General features: G+C 34.7%; 1 protein-coding gene across 7 annotated transcripts in view; it reads right to left on the bottom strand.

Moving 5' to 3' along the window:
* LOC106881649 (transient receptor potential cation channel subfamily M member 3) overlaps window positions 1–26,536 on the bottom strand; it is a 701,312-nt gene that overhangs the window by 518,341 nt on the left and 156,435 nt on the right. The window contains exon 1 of one of the 7 annotated variants that reach the window (XM_089357696.1): window positions 16,345–16,364. The exons of the other annotated variants lie outside the window; for them this stretch is intronic. Within the exon in view, the coding sequence (XP_089213822.1) occupies window positions 16,345–16,347 (3 nt within the window). The 5' untranslated portion in view covers window positions 16,348–16,364. Of the gene's footprint in view, window positions 1–16,344; window positions 16,365–26,536 lie in introns of those variants that run through there. 7 annotated transcript variants of the gene reach the window in all.

Genomic DNA, 26,536 nt, shown 5'->3' with positions numbered 1-26,536 from the left:
AGATTAAACACAAACATTGCGCTGAGAAACCAATACTTTCAACACTTAATATGGTGGCCTGTTTAACCAAGTATTTATATTAATCAAAATGTAGAAGACATAAAGAAAAAACTGTATGTATATATATGTATGAATGTACATGTATTCATGTGAATAGTTTCTAAGAATCTTTTGTGTATATATACACACACACACACACACACACACACACACACACACACACACACACACACATATATATATACACACACACATACACACCCGCACAAATGCATACAGATATACACAATTCTTAGAAAATAATACTCATACAGTTAACTAAGGTGATATTTGATACAAGATTTTTTTAAATATTTGTCAAGCTTTTAGCAAAATTCTGTATTGAAAGCACATACAGATGCAACAATGACCTTTGGCTATCAGCATATGATGATAAGTGGGATACAAATGTAAAATATATTGAAACATGATATATTTACTGCTATATGATATACACAGATTTTATCAACATCTGTCGGAAGAAAGTTTACTTTCTGCACTGTATGGTGGCTGACATAAAAATGTTTAATCTAATGAATAGCTTGAAACAATTTCAATAAAAAATAAACAATAGGAGTTTGTTCTGGCATTAAAAAGATATACTAAAAAGCTTGAAGATGATTTGATGAATATTGCCCTCAATTTAAGTACTTGAAGCTTTTAGTGAGCTACCAACCTGCTGAAGAATAAGCATATTTCATTGTGTTGTACTTAAATCTAATACCATTTAACATAGCAATCTATGCTCACTCCCTTACTCTTTAATTGTCAATAAATTAGGATCTTAGTGTGGTCTCCCTTACTATTCCTGATAAGAAAGTTCCTTAATGTTAATAATTTTTCTCTAAAATCTTGGCTTTTATTTGAAGCATGTTATAGACACAAACACAGCTATATTAAGTTTGTTTTGTAACCATATGGCTTTGGGCTGTATAATAGCTTAGACAAGTGTGTTCAAATAAAACCCCAACTAAACTAATGCTTCATGAGAGAAATATGGTAAACACAAATTAAACTATATTATAGAAGCCCACCAAATTTGGTCATTCATTCATTCCATTTTCTATCCATTTTACATGCATGGTTTGAATATGTATATATATATATATATATATATATATATATATATATATATATATATATATATCATCATCATCATCATTTAATATCTGCTTTCCATGCTAGCATGGGTTGGACGATTTGACAGAGGACTGGCGAACCAGATGGCTGCACCAGGCTCCAATCTGATCTGGCAGAATTTCTACAGCTGGATGCACTTCCTAACGCCAACTACTCCAAGAGTGTAGTGGGTGCTTTTACATGCCACTGGCACGAGGGCCAGTCAGGCAGTACTGACAACGACCACGCTCAAGTGGTGTTTCTTATGTGCCACCTGCAGAGGAGCCAGTCCAGCGGCACTGGCAACAACCTCACTCGAATGTATTTTCGTGCCAGTTAGGCAATGCTGGTAACGATCACGCTCAAATGGTGCTTTTCATGTGCCACTGGCACAGGTGCCAAACAGCTTCTCTGGCAATGATCACGCTCAGATGGTGCTGTTAGCGCTCCACTGGCACAGGTGCCAGTCATCAAATTTGGTTCAATTTCGATTTCACTCACCCCTACAGGTCTTCGCAAGCAGAGTTTAGTGTCCAATGAAGGAAAGGTTGGCATGGGTGCCAGTCATTGAATTTGGTTTGATTTCGATTTCAATTTTTCTTGCCTCAACAGGTCTTTGCAAGCAGAGTTTTAGTGTCAAATAAAGGAGAGGTACGCATAAGTGGGCTGGCTACACTCCTGACAAAGGCCACGGGTTATGGTCTCACTTGGCTTGCCGGGTCTTCTCACACACAGCATATTTCCAAAGGTCTTGGTCACTAGTCATTGCCTCGGTGAGGCCTAATGTTCAAAGGTCATGCATCACCACCTCATCCCAGGTCTTCCTGGGTCTACCTCTTTCACAGGTTCCCTCAACTGCTAGGGTGTGACACTTTTTCACACAGCTATCCTCATCCATTCTCGCCACATGACCATACCAGCGCATTCGTCTCCCTTGCACACCACAACTGATGCTTCTTAGGTTCAACTTTTCTCTCAAGGTACTTACACTCTGTCGAGTATGCACACTGACATTACACATCCATCAGAGCATACTGGCTTCATTCCTTGCAAGCCGTTATGGCCCATGTTTCACTGCCATGTAAGATGGCTTTTCATACACTTGCGTCATATAGTCTGCCTTTTACTCTGAGCAAGAGGCCTTTTGTCACCAGCAGAGGTAAGAGCTCTCTGAACTTTACCCAGGCTATTCTTATTCTTGCAACTACACTTTCAGTGCACCCTTCCCCACTACTGACTTGGTCACCTATGTAATGGAAGCTATCAACTACTACTAGTTTTTCTCCCTGGAATGTGGCAGAAGTTGTTCTCTGCATATTTTCAATCAACCACCCTGAATTGGTGTTTATTTATCAATTCCAAAAGAGTTAAAAGGTAAGTCGAATATGGTGGGATTTGAACTCTGAGTAAAGAGAATCAAAAGAAATACTGCAAAATATTGTATTTAACACTCTAGCAACACTTCCAGTTCACCAATAAACATCTTTCTTTTCATGTCGTAAATTCCTTAGATACAGACAACTTACAGACTTCCACAGATCTTCAGACATCAGTTAAGAAAACTTGTTACATTGAATAACCAAAAATAAATGTCAAATTAAAGAATCTGATAAAATATCAATGTTTTTGATCATAAATGTATTCTGTGAATTTCTTCGAGCTGGGACTAGCACCAGTCTATTGTATAGTTTCTATTTTAGTAAATAAGTGTTCAGTATAAAAGAAAGAAGAAAAAAAAAAGGTGCTAATATGAGAACAGACTAGAAACCAAGTGTTTATACATGTGTATGAGAGATTAACACTTTACAAGAATACTACGTGAGTAAAGTAGACCCTTTTTTGAAGAATTGTAGAAGAAAAAGCATAGTGCTTGCAAACCTAATTAAATGTCTGAGACTTTTCTAACGATTTACAGAAATATTGGTCAGTCTTAAAAATGAAAAAAACTTTGAGATTCTGAAATATTCAACAAAATTCTATGCTACCTTATAGCATAAACTAGAGATGGTTGCTATGGAGAACCCCACTGCAATCTTAGTGATGTAACTAAGAAAAAATATTGCATGTGGCACCAGCTTAGTGGTAGAGCTGAAATAGGTAAGTTCTTTAACTGAGGACCTGATGTAATGACAATAAGTGCAGACAAACAACAATTGTTATTCTCTGACTGAATCAGCCTTGTCCACCTCTCCTATGACCACAACAAGAGTGTACAAATGTACAATGATTGAGCCTCTATATGGTTACTAACCTATGAAAAATATAACAGCCAATTCTCCTTGAAATCAAGCCATACTATCTTAGAAATGCAAAGGACACATTAGATAATATAGTCTTAAACATACCCTCAAAAAGTCAGGGTGGTCATGGTTGGATTGTTTTGATCATGGGTTTGCTCAATCAGGATTGATCTAAGGTTAAACAATGATAACACCATCATCATCATTATCATAATTTAATGTCATGATTTCCATGCTTGCATGGGTCAGCTGAAATTTGTTGAGGTACATTTTCTATAGCTGGATTCTTTTCTTGTCACCGATCCTCACTTGCTTCCAAGCAAAGTAATATTTTCTCAGACAAATTTTCATAGCAGGTTGGAAGTGAACAGTAGCATATAATTATATGTAAATTATAAACAAGAAACAAAAGTATAATTTAAAGGATATTGTCAAAATATATGGGTATTTCCATACATGCAATAAAGACAGCCACGGCACCTATAGCATTATATAACATCCTGATTTGTGTATGCATACACATGGATATGTAAATGTGGCATAGTTAATTTTGTTGAATCAAAAGCAAGGTGGAGCAGTGAAAAACTGTTACAAAAACGTAAGAGGGTGATAGTTAGAAAAGTTTGAGAAATGTTGTTTTGGATACATTATCTGGAATAATAAAAAAGGTAAAGTAAAAGTGAAAAACAGCTTTGATCAAAGTTGATCTGAAGCTGCACGGTAATAATCACTCATTGTAAAGGATGGTTTATCAACTGGGAAAATTACTATTGAGCTGGTGTCTGCTGAATAAGAAAATTATATAAATAAAATTTAAAAAAAGCTTCATTGCTGAACTTTCATCAAAAGTTTTCTATGAAAGTAATCTAAATTGTTATGGTCTCCATTTTTAAAGGATTTGGGAATTAAATGGGAGTAACAGAGAAGTGGTATGAGTGTATCATTGACTATGTGTTTGTAAAAGTACTTTGTATATGTCTGCAAAGAGTATACAACTGTATGTTTTTATATATGGTATCTACAAGTATGTTTATGTGTAAGGGGAAAAAGAAACACTCAATGAGAGAGGGGAGAGAGAATTACAGTGAGAATTATGCAAAGGAAAGAAGTTTTGAAAAAGACAGGAACAATGACAGAAATGGAAGATAAAGAAATGATTGGGGTAGTACTGGCAGATAAAATCAGAGAGAGAGAGAGAGAGAGAAACAGAAAGACACATAGATACCCTCTATGTATATGAATTAATAAGAGAGAGAAAGTACACCTAATATTGATTTTGAAAGTAGCTATATGAATATTGATTTTTTATATAGTCATGTGGCCATTTTGTAGACGTGGTATAGTTGATTAAATTGATCACAATATTTTGATGAGATGCATTAATTCATATACACACATATTTGTAAATATATACCCTACCAAATTCTGGTGCCACAAACATTTTAAGTACCACATTCAATCTTTTGATTGAATCTATATTATTATTATGTAATATATATATATATATATATATATATATATATATATAAAACCTGAAAGAACGAAAAGTAAGGTTTACCCTTGTATCATTTGAACTCAGAACATTGAAATATTGAATTTTTAAAAAAGCACCCAGTCTAGTATGCTACCACTTTGACTATCTCTGCTGTGATAAGTATTAATTAACAAAAATAATTAAATATCTGCAATAATGAAAATCTAAAGTTAACCCTTTTGTTACCATATTTCTGTCTACCTCTGTCTTAATCAATTTTGAAAATGATGAAAAATTTAGGAAAATAGCTTTGTTGATGTTTAGGATATAAATTAATGTGGAATAGATTTGAATTTAGAATATTTTAAAACAGAATTGTATCATAGAAATTAAGAGAGGTCACATGCAGGTTGATATCAAAAAAGTTAAAGTATTCTTCAGTTGCATCAAGAGTCTAAAAGATCTCATGAAATTAAAATTCTTTTTCCTGAAAAATGAGTATTTAGTTAATATCCATGAACAGTAATCCATACAACATTTCAAATAAACTTCGATAAGTAAAATTAAGCATTTTCTCTTCTGCCACTCTTCATCATAAAATACTACTGAGATATGACACCAGATAAGCAATCAATTTACACTGTTAAATGTCATAATGGTAAGAATATCTTTTGCTGTATTTATTACACTGAAATTTCAACACATATACAACAAATAACAAATTGCAGTTTCAATAAATGTAACACTTTCAATATAACATACTTTGTACCAACACATACTTTACCCAGAATATATACATATATATATATGTGTGTGTGTCTGTGTGTGTATGGGTGTGTACACACACACACACACACACACACACACACACACACTGAAGTGAATTCAATAATTTGACACTGGAAAAAAATAACATACAAAACATATTTGAAAATATTTTGACATACTAGATATAAGAGTCTTGACTGATATAATTTATAGAGCAAATGTAATATTCTACTGTGAATACATCTTTCTATATACATATTTCACATCATTTAATGTTCGCTTTTCATGCTGACATGGTTTGGATGGTTGGACTGAAAACTGGTAAGCCAGAGGGGCTGCACCAGGTTCCTAACACCAAACACTACGAGAGTGTAGTGGGTGCTTTTTGTGTGCGATTGACCTAACACCGGCATCGGCCACGACTATGGTCTCACTTGGCTTGACAGGTCAACGCAAGCATGGTATATCTGCCAAGGGTCTTGGTCACCTGTCACTGCCTCCATGAGGCCCAATACTCGAATAGTGCTTTTTACTTGCCACCAGCATGGGTGTCAGTCAGATGGCACTGGCATTAGCCACAACTACGATTTCACTCAGTTCACAGGTCTTCACAAGCACAACATATTGCCCAACAATTGAAGGGTGCTTTTCACGGGCCAGTTACGCAACACTGGAATCGGCCATGACTACAATCTCACTCAACTTGACTCAGCTTGACACTGGTATTGGCCACAACTATGATCGCACTTGGCTTCTTGGGTCTTCTCAAGCACAGCATATCTCCAAAGGTCTTGGTTGCTTGTCATTGCCTCTGTGAGGCAATGCATTCGAAGATTATGCTTCACCACCTCATCCTGGGTCTACCTTTCCCTCTGAGCAAGAGGCCATTTGTTACCAACAGAGCTCTCTGAAATTTGCCCAGCCCATTCTTATTCTAGCAGCTATGCTCTCAGAGCATCCACCCCTGCTACTGACTTGGTCACACACACACACACACACACACACACACACACACACACACACACACACACACACACACACACACACACACACACACATATATATATATATATATATATATATATATATATATATATATATATATATATATATACACACACACACACAGAGTCATACATACATGTATTATGGGGGTATATATATATATATATATACACACACACACACAGAGTCATACATACATGTTTTATGTGTATGTATATATATATATATATATATATATATATATATATATATATATATATATATATGTGTGAGAAAGTTGGTATGTGAAAGCACGTGGTTGGATGTATAAAAGATAATAAGAGTGAAAAAACTACAGAAGGCTTAGAGCGAACACATGTTACAATGAAGTAGGGAAATTTGAAAAGACAACACGAAACCGGTTATTTCTCAAAATACAATGTTTATATACCAAAAAGATTTTATAACATTTTTCTGACATAATTTAAATATATACTTTAACCATGTAACACAAGCCTTCTGTAGTTTTTTCACTCTTATTATCTTTTATATATATATATATATATATATATATATATATATACACACACACATACATACATACATATATATATATATATATATAAATCAAGTATATGCATAAATATGTGTAGTCATATAAATGTGTGTGTATGTTCCTGTATGTGTGTATATATGTGTGCATGTGTGTAGGTGTAGACACACATGCACACACACATGAATTCTTTTGCTTTCTAATTTTATTTACACAACTACTTACTTCTATTTCATAATCCTTCTACAGCCAATTCTAATTATTATTAATTTTCATCACATCTCAATTAGCCCTGCATCAATTGTACAATCATATAGGTTTTGCACTTGTTAGTGTTAACAGTTTTAATTTACTACAACTCTGAAATATTCGGATTACATAGAACTTTATCTAGGTACTTAGTTTTTAAAGTCTTTTCTGCTGGTTTCAAATAATACTTCCTTCTTTCTAATTTTTGTAGAATTTCAATTGATTTTTCAAATCTTAATCCTCATTAGTTCTTAGCTTCTGTTACTGAACATAAAAATAAAAGGCTTTGTTAAATGTATCAAATAATCTATATCTTGTCTTGAAAATTATCCTCGTTAATTTTTCCCTAAAGCTAGTAGTTATACAAATTAAAACCTCTTAGTTTCACTTCAGTCTTCTCCAGCTCTAAAAGACAAGATATATGCAAAATGTACAAAAGAAATATCAAGGTAAGTCAGCAGATACCAAAGAGAGCGTTTGTTAAAAATATATTTTAGAATTGCAATGCAATAAGAGGCACTGACATAGCTGAGTGGTTGAGAAGTTTGCTTTTCAGTCATGTGGTTTTGAGTCCAGATACACTGCAAAGACACCTTGGATAAGTGTCTGTAACTATATCTCTGACTTTACCAAAGCCTTATTAGTAGATTTGGAAGATGGAAGCTAAAAGAAACCTATTGTGTGAGTGTGTGTGTCTATGTATGTATATATGTGTGTGTTTGTGTCTCCTTCATTTATGGATATGTGATAGTTATAAATGAATGCCCCTGTCACACAGCAGTGTCATTTATCTCTGATATTCTGTGAGAACATGTCTGGTCGTGGGAAAATATTACTTTGTTTAGAAACAGGTGAGGGTTGGTGACAGGAAAGGCAGCCAGCAGAGCTGGATTAAGACTCATAGAAGCCCTAAACACTTAAAAGATTTTGGTGCCCCCATGTATATATGTAATTTGAAATATGAATAGTAATAAACCATAAAATAATTTTTTTTATTTTTCAAAATGAAACAAAACTAACAGTAAGATAGAAAATAATGGTCGTTTTTTTTTTGTTTTTGATTTTTCGTATATTTACACTACATCTGTATTTGAAAAGTTTTCTCCTACATTTTTTTAATTGCAAAGTCTTTGATCAAATTCTCACTATGACACCATAAGCACTTTGAAAATATATTTCTGATCATATAAATCACTTTGAATATCATTTTAGCAAGTTTAAAGTGATTTCTTTTGTGCCATAAACCATTTACCATTTCTGTGGTACCCTACTTCCTCTGATGCCCTATACGCTTGTTTATTTTCCTAATCATTAATCCAGTGTTGGCAGCTGGTCATCGAGAATCTGCCTCAGTAAGCTCTAACCCGTGCAAGCATGAAAAAAGTAGGTGTTAAAATGAAGAGGATGATGACGTGTCATTCTTTCTATTGACAAAACAATTTAGAAATAACACTGTTATGAATTTAAATCACAAAATATGATTAGATTTATATATGTGAACTAAAAACACTTCTTTAATGGTAACTTGGCAAATAGATGTCAAAAGAATAAAGATAAACTTTATAATTGAATGGATTGACATGAAAGAAATAACATTAGTTGAATATTATGTTAAAATGTAATTGAATTTTCCCTCCCTCACTCCCCACCAAAAATTTGCGACCTTGTGCTAATGTTTAAAATCAATATTTATTGAGAATCACAAGTGGTCATGATCAAAGGGAAAAAAGATTAAACAGAGTGAACAAAAAGAAAATAAAAATAGCCAACAAATGATTGATTCTGTAGATCAGTGAAGAAAAAATAGTGTTCAGTGTTTGAATATATAAACTGAGTCAGACAAAACAAAAGAAGAATGTTGCTATATTGGAAACACTGCAATGAAAAAGAAATGGTCGTTTCACTATACTTCATTTATGAAAATTAAAATTGCCATCATGTCTGGCAAGGGTTAGATGGTTTGACAGGATTTGACAATTCAGAGGACTAAATCATGCATTAATGTCTACTTTGACATGGTTTCTATGGTCCAATGCTCTTTCTCATGCCAACCACTTTACATGTACTGGGTGCATTTTTCATGGCATCAGTACTATTGATGATTGACCTTATGTTAAGAGTCTAAAGTGATCCCTGTAATTTAGGAAGAATAGAAGAGATGGTAAGCAATGGTTCTAGGCAGGGGGATGAGGGATGAGAAGTAAGAAGAGAAGATGGGGGAGTATGGCATGGAACAAAGGAGAAAGAAGGGATTATTGATAAGGATTACTAAGAAAAAGTGAGGGATAGAGTTGAAAAGTGATAGGCTGCATTGAGTAATACATACAAATGCCAATGAATTTTTAAATCTAAAGATGGTAAAGAACAGCAAGTAAAATCAAAGCCACAAAGGCAATTGCGTGTTAATAGTAGATTTTAAAAAAAGGCACCTCTACTTGTATTTATCAATAGTTTTTATTTGTCATACTTTGTCTATCTCCTTTTTTGTTATCTTGATATATACTTATTTAAATCTCAATATTTGAAAGAAAGATAGAAATCTACAAAATGAAAAAAATAAAAAACACACAATCTATTGCATGGCAATATCACATAAATGAAAAACAGTTACTTCCAAGACGGAAAAAGCACTTCAAATTCAAAAATACATTAAGAACATCCTTCAAAAATCTTGTTGGAATTATTTATTAAGCCTTGTGAACAACTAGATGTACTTTATTTCTATTGTTTGTTGCACTCTAGACTCCTGGCTACAACTAAAACCATAGCTGAACAAAGGAGCATAAAAGTGCAACAGAAATAAGTAACTTTACTGCAAAGAGATTCTATCAATACTTTCACTTTCACCGATACATACCCTACTTCTGTATTAACATCTACTCAGCACTGAAAGGATTTGAGAACCAATACATAGATCCAGTTTCATAGAGTAAAGTGAACATCACAAAGATCCCTTGCTTAAGATACTAGTGTATTGCAGGTAACTTCCTTGATGATCTGAGGCCTATTTATCACACTTAGCTAAAATGAGGTAGTGCAGAATAAAATGTTCTGACAGGGAATTCAGTAGTAATTCATGACTGCACTGCAGTACTACTCCCCTTGCATAAATTTCTTGTCTAATGTGATTTTATCAAGCACCACTGACAAAATGTCATACGAAGGATTGCACAGAGCAAGAAACTGCAAGCACTGACAGTCAAGTACTAGCTTTATATCTATATCCATGTATATACACACACACCATATGGATAAATATATATATATATATATACACACACACATGCACCACACACATGTCTGTCTGTATGTATGTATATAAATATAAGCAAACATTTGGTTTTTTTTTATAAGTGTTGAAATGTGTACTGTAAGATACAAATAAGATGATAATTTATTTTCAAATGCAGAAACGCTGTTAGAACAGCAGAAATATTAGATAAATTACTCTTACAAAGCAGAAATATTTGTCAACAAACAGCCATGGTATTTCTGCATTTGAAAATAAATTATCATCTTATAAACATATGTTTAAAGCTTGCCGTCAGCTTTGAATGAGTATGGCTTCATAGCACACATCATGCTTTCAGTAATTGTTTTAAATGTCTATGTAGTCACAAGTAGACAATAGACATAGACTCTCCAATTGTTTCATCCAGTAGCTCATCCAGGACGTGACCTGAAGAAGAGGGTGAGAGGTGGTGAGAGGGAGAGATAGCAAGAGAGAAGAAGAAAGCTGCACCAACACTCAGCCAGTGCTGATTTTCATCTGTGTAGAGTGGAGCAATGTGAAATGAAGTGCCTTGCTGAAGGGCACAATGCACTGCTAAGTCTGGGAACTGAACCCATGACATTATGATCATAAGTCAGATACCCTAACCACTAAGGCATATGCCTTCATGCGATGATATGTAGACACACACACATACATATACTCACATTTATATGCATGCACACATATATAATTACTCACTCAAACATATATATGCACACATACACTTCTTTTAATATTTACCAAATATCCTTATCACTATTACATGTGATGTGTTGGCTTGATCGCATCCTCGTTCACATTCAATTTAACAATTATCAGAGGTGGTAGCCATTGCTGCAGATGACGGTTGAACAATGTTCAATGAAAGTGAGCCAAAGAAATTCCTTATTGACATAAGGGCATATATGGAAGATTCACACGGCTGCAAGTTGGCTAGCTCTAAGGCAAAACCTAATTTGAAGTGTCTGGTGAATCATGAGAATAAGTAATTAGATTTCTCATAAAGAAGCATGCAGCCAAATGCGTAAGGGAATGTAGGTGAAACACATACATATAAATGCAAATGCAAACATACGTGTAGACGCACACACACATATGCACGCATACACACACATTCAACAGAAATACACACATTTATACACTCACATCATTATCACTACTAAGGCTTATATTTTTGTATGCATGTATGTATGTATGTATGTATGTTTGTATGTATGAATGTATGAATAAATGTATATTCACATACTTATGCATGTGTGTGGGTTTATGGAGCTTGTTTCCCAACCATGTGGTCTCATGTTCTGTTACACTGTACAGTACCTTGGCTAAGTGTTTTCTTAATATCTGCTTCTGACTGTTAAGCCTGCTGACAAACTATCATGTGAACTTCCTCTTTTCCAGATGCTGAATGCTGTCCCCCATCTACCTGTTCACTCTTGTCACCCCACCCATATCCTTTGTGTAAGCATAGTTAATGCAGGCACATTGAAAGGTAGGTATGGTGAGATTGCTGAGATGCTATAACAGAGGTATGTAGATGTGTGTTACATTCTAGAAGGAAGGTGGAGGGGAGCCTTGGCAAGTTCCCTCACAGGCCAAAAAGCATTGGTAAAAAATTACAGGAAGGTTAAAGAAAACTTTATGTGTGGTAGATGTGCAGGAGCAACAAACATAAAAACACACAGATTTCATCCAATGCCCAGAGGGTTCCTCAGATTTAATAGATAGTTTCTGTTATCTACACAACCAAATTAGCAGTGGAGGAGGATGCGCTGAAAGCATAGATGTTAGAATTACATCCAATTGGGCAAAGATCAGAGAGCTACTATTTTTGTTCATCAGAGAGCTACTACTTTTGTTCCTCTGAGTGACAGGCAGACTGTACAATGCTAGTGTACAAACAGCTACCCTACAAAGTTGTGAAATATGGGCTATGACTGTAGAGGACATGCAAAGGCTTGAAAGAAATGAAGGCGGTATACTCTGCCTGATGTGCAATGTAAGTATGCACAAAAAACAAAGTGTAAATGTATTGAAAGAAAAATTGAGTATAAGAGCTATCGGATATGTTGTGCAAGAGAGAAGACTGTGCTGGTATGGCCATGTGATGCTTAAAGATGAAAACAGCTGCATAACAAAGTGCTGATTTCTAAATGTGAAGGGAACCCGTGAAAGAGGAAGACCCAGGAAGATGTAGAATGAAGTGGCGAAAAATGATCTTCAGATGTTGAGCCTCACAGAGATGACAAAGGACCAAGATGATGGATGAAATGCTGTGCTTGAGGAGACCTGTTCAGCTAAATAAAATCAAGGTCTTACAGGCATGTTCTTTATGTCCATGCCCCTGCATACAATCTGTCTCTGACAAACCTCTCCCTTACAAACCTATACTCTCAGAGCATCCACCTCTGCTATTAACTTGGTCACCTACATAATGGAAGCTATCTACTACTTCTAGCTTACCCCACTGGCAGTTGATGGAGTCTATTTTCTGTACATTTTTGGTGTTTATTGTACCTGTGTATCTTCCACATACTAAAGCTATTTTCCATATATACTTTTATTCTTTAGTTGCTTCAGCCATTGGACTGCAGCCATGGCTAGAGCACTGCTTTGAAGAGTTTAATTAAACAGACCAACCACAGTACTTATTTAAGTCTAGCACTTATTCCCTCAGTCAGTCCTTTTTGTTTTGTTTCTTTTTGCTGAACAGCTATGTCACAAATAAACCAACAATGATTGTCAAATGGTGAAGGGTAAGCACAAATAAACACACACACACACACACACACACACACACAAGCACATATATGATGAGTTTTCACACAGTTTTACACCTACCAAATTCACTCATAAGGTTTTGGTCAGCCTAGGGCTATTGTAAAAGATACTTGGTCAAGATGTTGTGGTCTGAAACCCTGTAGCCATAAAGCGTATGTGTTAATCATACAGCCCTATCCACAACTTTGTGTGTGGGTGTGAGATAAAGAGAGAGAGAGAGAGAGAGTGTGTGTGTGTGTATGTGTGCACGGACTATATAAATATTTATTTTATCAGGACAAGAGCTTCCAATATGATAAACAAACACTGATTAAAAATCAAAAGGTGAAGAAAATTATGATACATGATCAATACAATTGGTAAAAAGAAAACAAAAAAAAAAAAGAATAAAGTGTTATAAATTCAAGAGAAAATATTATTTCTTTGATAATTCTCCATTAAAATCATGACGTTAATGTTGTTTTGCAACATTTCTACAGCTAGACAAGAGATCATGCGCCATCATGACATGCAATTTCCGCATACACCTCCCCCACATGTTTACTGCTAGTTAGTCCATAAACAAAAAGGTCACATGACCATGTCCATAAACAATTTGGAAGCCATAATAAAAATTAATCCAGGCATTAAAACCTAATGTTTATCTCATGTGAATATGTTTTAGTGCCTTTGACTGTGTTTTTATGTGCGTGTGTCTGGTTGTGTGTATTTATTTCTTTTCTGGATAGAAATAAGCATACACATTAGTGGAGAGGTGACAAATACATTTATACACACTCTAACATGTAACTGCGTATAGCATAGGAATTCATTGAAGAGAACTTGTGAATGGGACATTGCGTCACTTCTTTCCCAGGGACACTTAAGTTACTACTTCAGGCAAGTGCTATCAACATCACTTAACTTTCATCCAGGGATTGCAATGAAGTCTGATGTCCAACAGCACAGGCAGATGTAGGACATTTGATAGCTGTAATGATGGATATATTAATTTACTTATTCCAACCAATTTGGTTCTCCTTGCAAATAGAGGTATCTCATAGCAAACATGAAAAGGAAACTGAGATACAACTTGCCCATCCTAAATAAAATTATACAAGACATTCCTCTGATTTCTAAATCCAGTGGACAATCATTCATAAATTCAAGGGCTGCTGATAATTAATAATTAATAGAACAGCATATATTCAATATAAAATGCAAGGGTTGCAGTGAAGTCCAATATCCAATGGAATAGGCAGAGGCAGGTCATATACCTTTGATAGCTGTAATAATATGCTAGCTGTAATAATATAATAAAATAAATGATAGTTGTAATAATATGCTACCTTTAATCATCTAGGGACTTCTTGCAAATGAATAACTGAAAGGTGTATATAATATATAATATAATACATATGTTCTTTTTGACTTAGTTCGCACATAAACTCATACAAAATACATAACACCATATAATATAAACTACTTGATTTGAATTCCAAATTGAGGGATGCAAACACAGGTGCAGGCATGGCTGCATGGTTTTCTTCAAATCAGTTGGTTTTACCTTGAGAGGTAATGGACCAGTAGTTCCTGATATGCAAAATGAAAGAATGATAGTCACATGTGCTATGCCTTTTATCTGGATCTGTTTCACTGGGGCTGCTAACGTTGGGTTAAACAATAGAAACAACAACACACTTGATATGCCATGCTGAATAACAATGTCATTGCCCTCGTACACAAAGGCACATTCTACTGAGATGCACAAGAAAAATTTGGAATGCAAAGTGATATATTTATGATCACACATAAACCCACACATAAATATATAAGACAAATACAAGTTATGTCAAATGACATATCACAGGAATTCTTGATTTATTAACATTACTTCCACCTTTTGGGAATGTGTCACAATTACCATATAGCAACTGAGACCAGATCTATATGAAATGGGGAGATAATCTCAAGAATCAAGAATTCTCTGAAGTTTACATACTATTAAAGAAAAAGACAGATTGTCTAGAGATAAGAGGACAGTTGTAGGTACATGTTTCTGCCTGAATAGGTGTCATCAGCACCACAATTGTCCTACCTTATATCCAGCAGCCAAGGAATAGAGACATATACAAAAAGCATAGAATACATTCATGATGTAGGTAATTTGTATAAATTAAACAAAAACTAAGCAAAAAATCTCAGAGTAGCCAATAGAATTTAAATAAAAAATATAACTGAATACAGGTATATCAAATACCACACAAGAAATATCTTGATGCATTCAAATTCCTCCACCTCTAGAGGAAGTATCATTTTTGTTAATGGCATGTCAGCTGTGGAGAATTCTTGATTCTTAGGATTATCTCTCCTTCTCATTTTGGAGCTGGTCTGAATTGCTATTTGTTAATTGTAACACATTCACTAAAGGCTAAGATAATAAATCAAGAATTTTTGTTTATGGCATTTGATAGATGTATATCTGCCCATGTTGTTCATGTACATATTAATGGCCATTCTGAGTTAGTTCTCTCAGCAATTTTGTTTAATTTTCATACACACACATACATATGAAAGCTTCATTAACTACAATTTTAGTTTTTACTTGATGCTTTTTCTTAACTTACAACATACCATGCTTAATCAGAGTTAAGTAGAAAAAACCCCACAACATAAACATTAAAAAAAAAAATATTTCCCCTCAACATTTTCACCAGAAATAATGGGCAATGGAAAAAGAAACAATTATGGAAGTTTAAAAAGACAAAACCAAGATACAAAAAGTAAATAAGAAAAAATTCCATTCACAAGGAAAACAACGAAACCAATTCAAGAATTATTTAGTTCAAAGCAAAGGAAGTTTGTATAAAAATATGAAACTCACCATCTACAGGAAAAAAGCCCCACAAATATGGAATAGAGGAATAGAAAATAATGATGACAATAACAATAAGGATAATGATGATGGTGGTGACAATAATAATAATAATAATAATAATAATAATAATAATAATATATTTTAAAAAGGATTGACGTAACTCTTCACGAATAATAATAATAATAATAATAATAATAATAATAATAATAATAATAATAATAATAATAATAATAATAATAATAACAATAATAATAATAGTAATAAAAATGATTATTCTTCCTACTATAGGTACAAGGCCTGAAATTTTAAGAAAGGGGACTTTTCAATTACGTTGACCCCAGTACTTAACTGGTACTTATTTTAATGGCTCTGTAAGGACAAGAGGAAAACTTAACCTTGGTGGAATTTGCACTCAGCATGTAAAGCTGGATGAAATGCCACTTAGCATGTTGGTCCAGCATTGTAACGATTCTGCCAGCTTGCTGCCTTAACTTATAATAATAATAATAATAATAATAATCCTTTCTACTGGAGGCACAAGGCCTCAAATTTGGGGAGAGTGGACTAGTCAATTACATCCACCCCAGTGTTTTCACTGGTACTGAATTTATTCACTCCAAAAGGATGAAAGGCAAAGTCGACCTCAGCAGAATTTGAACTCAGAATGTAGTGATGGATGAAATACCACAAAGCATATCATCCAGTGTGCTAACAACTCTGCCAGCTTGCTGCCTTCATAATAATAATAATATTAATAATAATGGTTTCAAATTTTGCCACAAGCACAGCATTTTGGGGGGGGGGAGGGATGAGTTGATTACATCAACTCCAGAGTTCAACTGGTACTTATTTTATCAACCCTGAAAGGATGAAAGGCAAAGTCAGCCTCGGCAGAATTTGAACCCAGAACGTAAAGATGGACGAAATGCTGCTAAGCATTTCGCCTGGCATGCTAAGGATTCTGCCAACTTGCTGTCTTAACTTAGTAATAATAATAATAATAATAATAATAATAATAATAATAATAATAATAATAATAATAATTATAATAATAATAATAATAGTCAAGACAAAGTGCGCGATTTGATTGTAACACAAATTTTATTGGTTGAACGATATTTCAACATTAAGTCTGTCTTTGTCAAATTCAAAATAAGAGGTGATAAAAATTCAAAATTATAGAAATTTAAATTTAAAGTATAAACAAGAGCAACTAGTGTCCATATGTTGATGTAATGACATCATCAGTCTTTATGCTTCAATTTTATAACAGGCAAAAAGAAAAAGACAAAAAAAAAGACAGAAAAAAGAAAAGCTAAAAGAAAAATATTTAATCAAACAGTTTTGTATAAATTTGATGATATTTTCCTGCCATTTTATTCATTCCTCCAAGGTGTGATGTTAATAACCCGCAAACATATTTCTTCTCATGCATTCTGGGAAGTGAAAGTGAAGCAGAGTCAAAATATTTTCTGAGAATATGCACTTTCAAGTCTTCTTCAAAATTGCAGCCGCTTGAAACGAAATGTTCATCAAGTTCTGTCGAACTACTGTCACTGTGCCTGACGTCGAATCTGTGCCCATTAAATCTTTTGTTTAATTGTTCTGTTGTACAACCAACATAAATAAAGTTGTGTTTCGTGCATTCTGCTGTGTACACTAAATAGGAATCTCTGCATGGCACACCTGTATAAATCATAGCGTTGAATTTTTGGACACAAAAGTTAAGTTTTCTTACAGTCAGAATAGTGACAGAGTTATTTTGTAAGCCCACGTCATCCCACATTTATCTACACTAGCGTTCCGATCATCCATATCATATTATTCAGACAAATCCGAAATCCCAATTTTTAAGGATAAAACGGATTTGTACTGACACAGGGGATTACTGGAAATATGCAAATGCTTTTGTACATCATTATGTCAAATGCAGTTACAGTGAATCATGATTAAAGAAAATAGCAAATGAAATAGTAAAGATTAGCAAAGATAGTCAAACCTTCATGCATAATTTTAGCAAACACAATACAATAGATGACAGAATTCCTTTAGTGATTAACTAGCACCAAAATTTCACTCGCATTTCAAAAGTATTACATGAAAGTTACCAGCATGTGGTAAAAAAATATCTTTGTTTCAAATAGATATTTCCCCAGCTGCCTAACGTCGCCTTTAGACGGAATAAGAATATAAGAGAATTATTGACCTCTATTTCTCACTACAAGAAAACGGTCATTGGAGTATCTGCACACTGTACTTTGAAAAACAGCCACAAGAGAGGTAAGCCCTGTTCATTGTGTAACAGCAGGAGTCAAGTGAATTCTATCAAGAATCATAACAGAAATGTTATGATTATACATACAGAGATTCCCATTTGGTGTACATGGCAAAATGGAGGAAACATATCTTGATTTATGCTGGTTATACAACTGAACAATCAAACAAAAGATTTAATGGGCACGGTTTCGACGTCAGGCATAATAACAGTAATTCGACAGAACTTGCTGAACATTTCGTTTCAAAAGGCTGCAGTTTTGAAAAAGACTTGAAAGTGCATATCCTCAGAAAATATTCTGTGTCTGAGGATATGCACTAAAGGAATATGCATTAAAGGAATATTCTGTGTCTGTTTCACTTTTACTTCTCAGAATGCATGAAGGGAAATATGTTTGCAAGTTATTAACATCACACCCTGGAGGAATGAATAAAATGACAGGAGAATATCCTCAAATTTATACAAAACTGCTTGATTAAATATTCTTTTTTTTCCTTTTCTTTTATTCTTTCCTCTTTTTTTCTGTCTTTTTATTTTCGCCTGTTATAAAACTGAAACTTAAAGGACTGAAGATGTCATTCCATCAACATGTGGATGCTGGTTGCTCTCATTCATACTTTAAATTTCCATAATTTTGAATTTTTATCACCTCTTATTTTGAATTTGACAAAGACAGACTTACTGTTGGAATAACATTCAACCAATAAAATATGTATTACAATCGAATCCCGTGCTCTTCGTCTTGACTGTTTGGTTTGTAAAGAGTTATGTCAATCCTTTTAAAATATAAAAAAATAAAATAATAAATAATAATAATAATAATAATAATAATAATAATAATAATAATAATAATAATAATAATGGTGATTATGAAAATGATGGTGTTGTTGATATTAGTAATTAATAACAATAATAATGAAAATTATGATGATGGTAATAACGATGTCATTAATGATAATAATGATAATGGTTTCAACTTTTGGCACAAGGCTAGAAATTTGGAGGATGGAGATAAGTCAATTACATTGACACAAGTGCTCAACTGGTACATAATTTATCAACCACAAAAGGATGTAATGGTAAGATGACCTTAGTGAGATTTTGAACTCAGAATACAAAGAACTGGAACAAATATCACCCATTATTTAATAATAATAATAATAATAATAATAATAATGATAATAATAATCATAGGAAAGGATGCACGTTGATTACATCAACACCAGTCCTCAACCAATATCAAGGATTTGAACTCAGAACACAAAGAATTGGAACAAATACAATAGGCATTTTTCTCAACACTCTAATAATTCTCCCAACTCATTGCAATAATAATAATGACAACAACAAGAACAACAATAAAAACAACAACAATAACAACAATAATAATAATAACAATAATAATAATAATAATAATGGTTTCAAATTTGAGCACAAGGACTGCAATATTAGAGGAAGGGTAGGTCAAATACATTGACCCAAGTACCTGACTGGTACTTTATTTTATTAACCTCAATAGGACGAAGGGCAAAGTTGACCTTGGCAGTATTCGAACTCAGAATGTAAAGTGCTGGAAGAAATGCCACTAAGCATTTGGTTCAATGTGATAACAATTCTGCTAGCTTATTGCTTTAACAATAATGATAATAATAATTAGCAACAACAAAGGCAGTGAGCTGGTGGAACTGTTAGCATGCTGGGCAAAATGCTTAGTGGCATTTCATCCGTCTTTACATTCTGAGTTCAAATTCCATCAAAGTCGACATTACTTTTCATCCCCTTTGGGGTCGATAAAATAAGTACCAGTTGAGCACTGGGACCAATGTAATCCACTTAACTCCTTCTCCAAAACTGCAGGCCTTGTACCAAAATTTGAAACCTAGAATTAGCAACAAGGACAATGAAAATTACGATCATGATAACAAAAGTAATTAATAACAATAATGATTTAAAATGTTGGTAATAATGATAACAACAATATAACAGCAATAACAACAATGATAGATGATAATAGAGTAACTAACAACAACAACAATAACAATGATATTGCTTTGACATATAACCAAAAAACACAAATGGAATTATAATGAGAAGGAAAGTTGAAATGTTAATTTTTCAAAATAGCATAACAAATAAGCAACAATTTCTATAGGATTATACAGTCAATTAAATAGATTCCAATATTATATATTATTGGAAATTTATAACAGTAAATTTATAAAAGTAATGTTGAGACCACTGGGATTTGAACCCCGAAAAATAATTGCTTATAACATAGATACACATTTACGTGTGTGTGTGTGTGTGTGTGGTGTGTGTGTGTGTGTGTGTGTGTGTGTGTGTGTGTGTGTGTGTGTGTCTTAAGATAGGACATTGAACTCTAACATTGGTATGAATTCTCCAGTTTTGGAACAGTGCAGAGTGCTCCAATCAAGATCAATGTTTTAACCTGGCCTACATGATATGAAACAAAAAGGAGAGGGATAATAATAATAATAATAATGATAACAATAATAATAATAACAATAATGGTAATAACAATAGTTCTTTCAGCTTTAGGCAAAAGGCCTGACATTTTGGAGGAGGGAGTAAGTCGATTGCATCAACCCCAGTGTTAAGGTGGTACTTATTCCACCAACCCTAAAAGAATGAAAGGTAAAGTTGACCTTAGTATAATTTCAACTCAGAATGTAAAGACAGACAAAATGCCACAAAGCATTTTATCTAACATGCTAACACTTCTGCCAGTTCTCCACCTTAGAGATATTTTCTAACATAGGCATATTTAGGGGTGAAAAAACAGTCACTTGAAGCAACCTTAATACTGGCATATATTTTTTATTGAGGCAAATTATTTTATGGCTAAATCCTTAATTCTTTTTCTGTTGCTAACCCTCACCTGTTTCTAAGCAAGCTAAGATCACTAATGGCCAGAGATTTTTTTGCAGAATACTGGAAATGAATGATACTGGTTTTATGACTACAACAGTCATTTTACTGTTGTAACAAGGAGAGACAGATATACACACACTCATAAGCACATATATATGTGTGTTATATATATATATATATATATATATATATATATATATATATAGGAGTGTATTTATACACACACACACACATATATCCTGTGTGGTGCAATGTAAAAGTGATTGTGGAGCACCACACGAAAGTGACCATGCGGTGCCATGTAAAAGAATGAGCACACTCTGTAAAGTGGTTGGCATTAGGAATGGCATCCAGCCATAGAAACCATGCCAAATCAGACTGGAGTCTGGTGCAGCTCCCCCAGCTTGCCAGCTCTGGTCAAACCGTCCAACCCATGCCAGCATGGACAATGGATGTTAAATGATGATGATGATGATATGAGTGTATATATATATATATATATAAAATTGAAAAAAATTGGAGCAACAAGAAGGAGTACAGTTGGTCATTTATTTTCAATCACTACAATTGTTTCTATGCAACATAGTTCTCCAGGTATAATCAAGTACCTGCATGTCTCAAGAACTACATTACATAGAAACAATTGTAGTGACTGAAAATAAATGACCAACTGTACTCCTTCTTGTTGGCTCCAAATTTTTTCAGTTATGTATTCACACATGACAGAAGCCTGAAGTATGTATAATACTACTGGAAGTATGTATACTACTACTATTGGATAGCACAGGGTGAAATCTGAAGGTGGGCGAGATTTATACTATACTCTGCTACGTTCTTAACAGAATTTACCATAACTATACACACACACACACACACACGTGTATATGTATGCAGTGTCATTCATTTACAATATTCTGCAAACATGGAGAATATCCTGCCATGGAGAAATATTACCTTGCCTAGAAACAAGTGAAGCTTAGCAACAAGCAGGACATCTAGCCATAGAACAATCTACCTCAATAAGCTTTGTCTAATCCATTCAAACATTGGGGAAAAAAATAAACGTTAAAACAATGATGATGAAATAAGCATTGAAAGTAGATTCCAGTATGGCCACAATCCGATCAGTAAAAGCAGTAAAGTGAAAGTTATAACATAGAATACAATGACTGTGCCCTCTCAGAAATGAAATACAAATCCCTTTCCTCCACCCCCAAGGGCGGGAGGGGGGTAAGACTGGCAAATGGGGTGTGAAGTCATGTATGCATACATGGCATTTTATTACAGATTGTTATTCAGTCTACAAATAAGCAGATGACCAAAAGAAAATCTATTATAGTCATGTGCTAAAGACAGATTCCTGTGGTGTAAGTAATCTGTCACTGTCATGCTGTAGTAAGGGGATGGTAAAAATGTGTGTGCAATAAAGAGAGAAGGATGGACAGAGAGAGAGAGAGATTCACACTAATGTTATTGGCACATTCACACAACTCTCTGTCTTCTATTTTCTATATTAAGGGGCTAAATGCATGATAAAAGTATGTGTGTGTGTGAGAGAGAGAGAGAGAGAGAGAGAGAGAGAGAGAGAGAGAAAGAGAGATTCATAGGAAAGCTACTGGCATATAGACAGTCACACACATACAAATGCTATTGCCACACATACACACACACACAGACAATTATTACCTATGTATACGTGTGTGTGTGTGTGAGAAAGTGTGTAGAGATATGTGTATAAGTGTGCTCATCAGTTATATTGTTACTTGGCAATTCTTTCTAATGAAATGGTGGAATATCCACAGGGTCAGCTAGTTCAAGTATAAATCTAACCACCAGACTAAACATAGTCTGTATAAACAGGAGTGGCAATGCAAATATACAAATGCATGAATTGAAGAAGTAGTTGCAATACATTTAAACAATGGAAAGATATGAGTTAAAGAAATAATTCATGAAGGATCATAAGATTCAGAGAAGACAGAAACTAAGAAGATGTTAACTGTTCAGGAAATGTGTGCTACAGCAGACGATAATTGTTATTCTAAATATTACTAAAACTTTCTTGTGATACTGTTGCTTAATTAGGAATACTAATTAACAACATTACTGGAAGTACTGAAGTAGTATGGTAGAAATTAACTTCATTTTGCAAAGGAATTATGAGACATGAGATATAAAATGCATGTATGCATATAAGTATATATAAGTATGCATATATATATATATATATAGGGGTCCACCAAGGTTCCGTCCTCAGCCCCCTATTATTTACCATAGTCCTCCAGGCAATCACAGAGGAGTTCAAGACAGGTTGCCCCTGGGAGCTCCTCTATGCTGATGACCTTGCCCTAATTGCGGAGTCACTATCAGAACTAGAGGAGAAGTTTCAGGTGTGGAAGCAAGGTCTAGAATTGAAGGGCCTTAGAGTCAACCTAGCTAAAACCAAAATCCTAATAAGTAGGAAGGTAGATAAAACACAAACCCCTTCAGGTAGATGGCCCTGCTCAGTATGTAGAAAAGGAGTAGGTAGTAACTCTATAAGATGTACCCGGTGCAAGCTATGGACACATAAGAGGTGCAGCAACATCAAAGGCAGGTTAACTAGCAAGTTAGTTTTTGTTTGTGGCAGATGTTCAGGTGCAATAAAGACTGCAAACAAACAGGAAACAACTTCTATCTCATTCCAGGGTGAAAAACTAGAGGTAGTCGATAGCTTCCGCTATCTGGGCGACCAAGTTAGTAGTGGGGGTGGGTGCGCTGAAAGTGTAGCTGCTAGAATAAGAATAGCCTGGGCAAAGTTTAGAGAGCTCTTACCCCTGCTGGCGACAAAGGGACTCTCACTCAGAGTAAAAGGCAGACTGTATGACGCATGCGTACGAACAACCATGCTACATGGCAGTGAAACATGGGCTGTAACTGCTGAGGACATACGTAAGCTCGCAAGGAATGAAGCCAGTATGCTCCGTTGGATGTGTAATGTCAATGTGAATACCCGTCAGAGTGTAAGTATCTTGAGAGAAAAGCTGAACATTAGAAGCATCAGTTGTGGCGTGCAAGAGAGACGATTGCGCTGGTATGGACATGTGGTGAGAATGGAGGAGGATAGCTGCGTGAAAAAGTGCCACACCCTAACAGTTGAGGGAACCCGTGGAAGAGGTAGGCCCAGGAAGACCTGGGCTGAGGTGGTGAGGCAAGACCTTCGTACATTGGGCCTCACCGAGGCGATGACTACGGACCGAGACCTTTGGAAATGGGCTGTGCGTGAGAAGACCCGGCAAGCCAAGTAAGATCGTTGCCAGTGCCCCTGGACTGGTTCTTGTGCGGGTGGCACATGAGATGCACCATTTTGAGCGTGGCCGTTGCCAGTACCGCCTGACTGGCTCCTGTAGGATTTTCGAGCGAGATCGTTGCCAGTGCCCCTGGACTGGCTTGTGCGGGTGGCACATAAAAGACACCATTTCGAGCGTGGCCGTTTTCGTGCAGGTGACACGTAAAAGCACCCACTACACTCTCTGAGTGGTTGGCGTTAGGAAGGGCATCCAGCTGTAGAAACTCTGCCAAATCAGACTGGAGCCTGGTGTTGCCATCCGGTTTCACCAGTCCTCAGTCAAATCGTCCAACCCATGCTAGCATGGAAAGCGGACGTTAAACGATGATGATGATGATGATGATATATATATATATATATTTGTTGTTGTACTTGGGGATGGTCATATTGCCAGTTTAGCCAATAAAAACACACGCACTGTATATTTGGTGTTAATTTGCTTCAGCTTTATATTACATTATATTACATTAATCCTATTTCAGCCAGAGTTCTTTCGTCACACTTCTGTGACCTCATCAGTGGTCCTTTGCTTTCTTCTTTCTTATGTGTGTCTCACCTTGCTAACTATCAGCCATTTTGTATATATATATAACCTGTAAATAATATTATATAAGCTCAAAGCTTATAAGGCATCACCATGTATTGACTAAAGTAAATAATCTAAATATTGGGGCATATAAGCCCTCAAAAGAAAAATGGATTATATATATATATATATATAAAAATTCTTTCTTGAAACAGTGGATCTCAAAGCAGATGATAAATAATAGCATGTAAATATTAGGTTAAAATACTCGTGGGATAGAAAAAGAAATTATAGGCTGCCTTTGGGGCATAAAACCCACATCTATAAAAGAATTATTTCATATACCTGCAAAGTTTCTAAAATCTTACTACACCTACAATATATAAATGGATTCGTGTGTATATTTAAATACACTTATAATGACTTGACAGCCAGTGTTGGTTGGTTTACAACCCAATGACAAGGCAGTTTGACAAAAAGAAACCAATAAAATAAGTTCCAATATTAAAAAAAAAAAGCACTAGGGTTGATTTGTTTGACCAAACTTTTCAAGGTAGGGCCCCAGTATGACTTCAGTTCAATGACTAAAATAAATTAAAGACACATGTACACACACACATATATATATATATGTGCATATATAATTGAGCAAAAGTACTCCTGATGCCCACCCATCATTTTTTTTAATGGCTTATTCAGTGTTCACTGTTCACTATTCTATGTCCTATTTATGCAGTTTTGGTTACTTTTTCTGATGAGTTGTTGTGGTCCTGAACACTTTTATTAAAGGTGTAAAATCATCACAAGACTCTTACTCCAAGTTTCACATTTCAATTTGTTGGATATTTGTGATGAAAACTGCCACAACTGTCTGCTGGACAGGAATGTGAAACTCTGAGTAACAATCTTGTGATAATTTTGCAGCTTTAATAAAAGCATATTACTCTACCTTTGGTATTCGAGTACTATTTTTCCCACCTTGTTTTGCACTTTTGTGTTCACCTGTGTAATATATATATACACATATATTACTCTAATGATTAATTCTAAACATGGAAGACAACTCTGCACTAATCAAGATTCATTAAAAAGTGAACAGTTATAATGTAGGGAGATGGGGAGAGTGGGTGGTGAGTCTGATCTTTGGTGTTTTTGGCAAAACCTCCAGACACAACTC

The sequence above is a fragment of the Octopus bimaculoides genome, chromosome 9, assembly GCF_046866305.1.
Source record: "Octopus bimaculoides isolate indiv1 chromosome 9, ASM4686630v1, whole genome shotgun sequence".
Taxonomy (NCBI): domain Eukaryota; kingdom Metazoa; phylum Mollusca; class Cephalopoda; order Octopoda; family Octopodidae; genus Octopus; species Octopus bimaculoides.
Note: the sequence above shows the minus strand (reverse complement) of the source record. Positions and strands in the feature narration are given on the sequence as shown.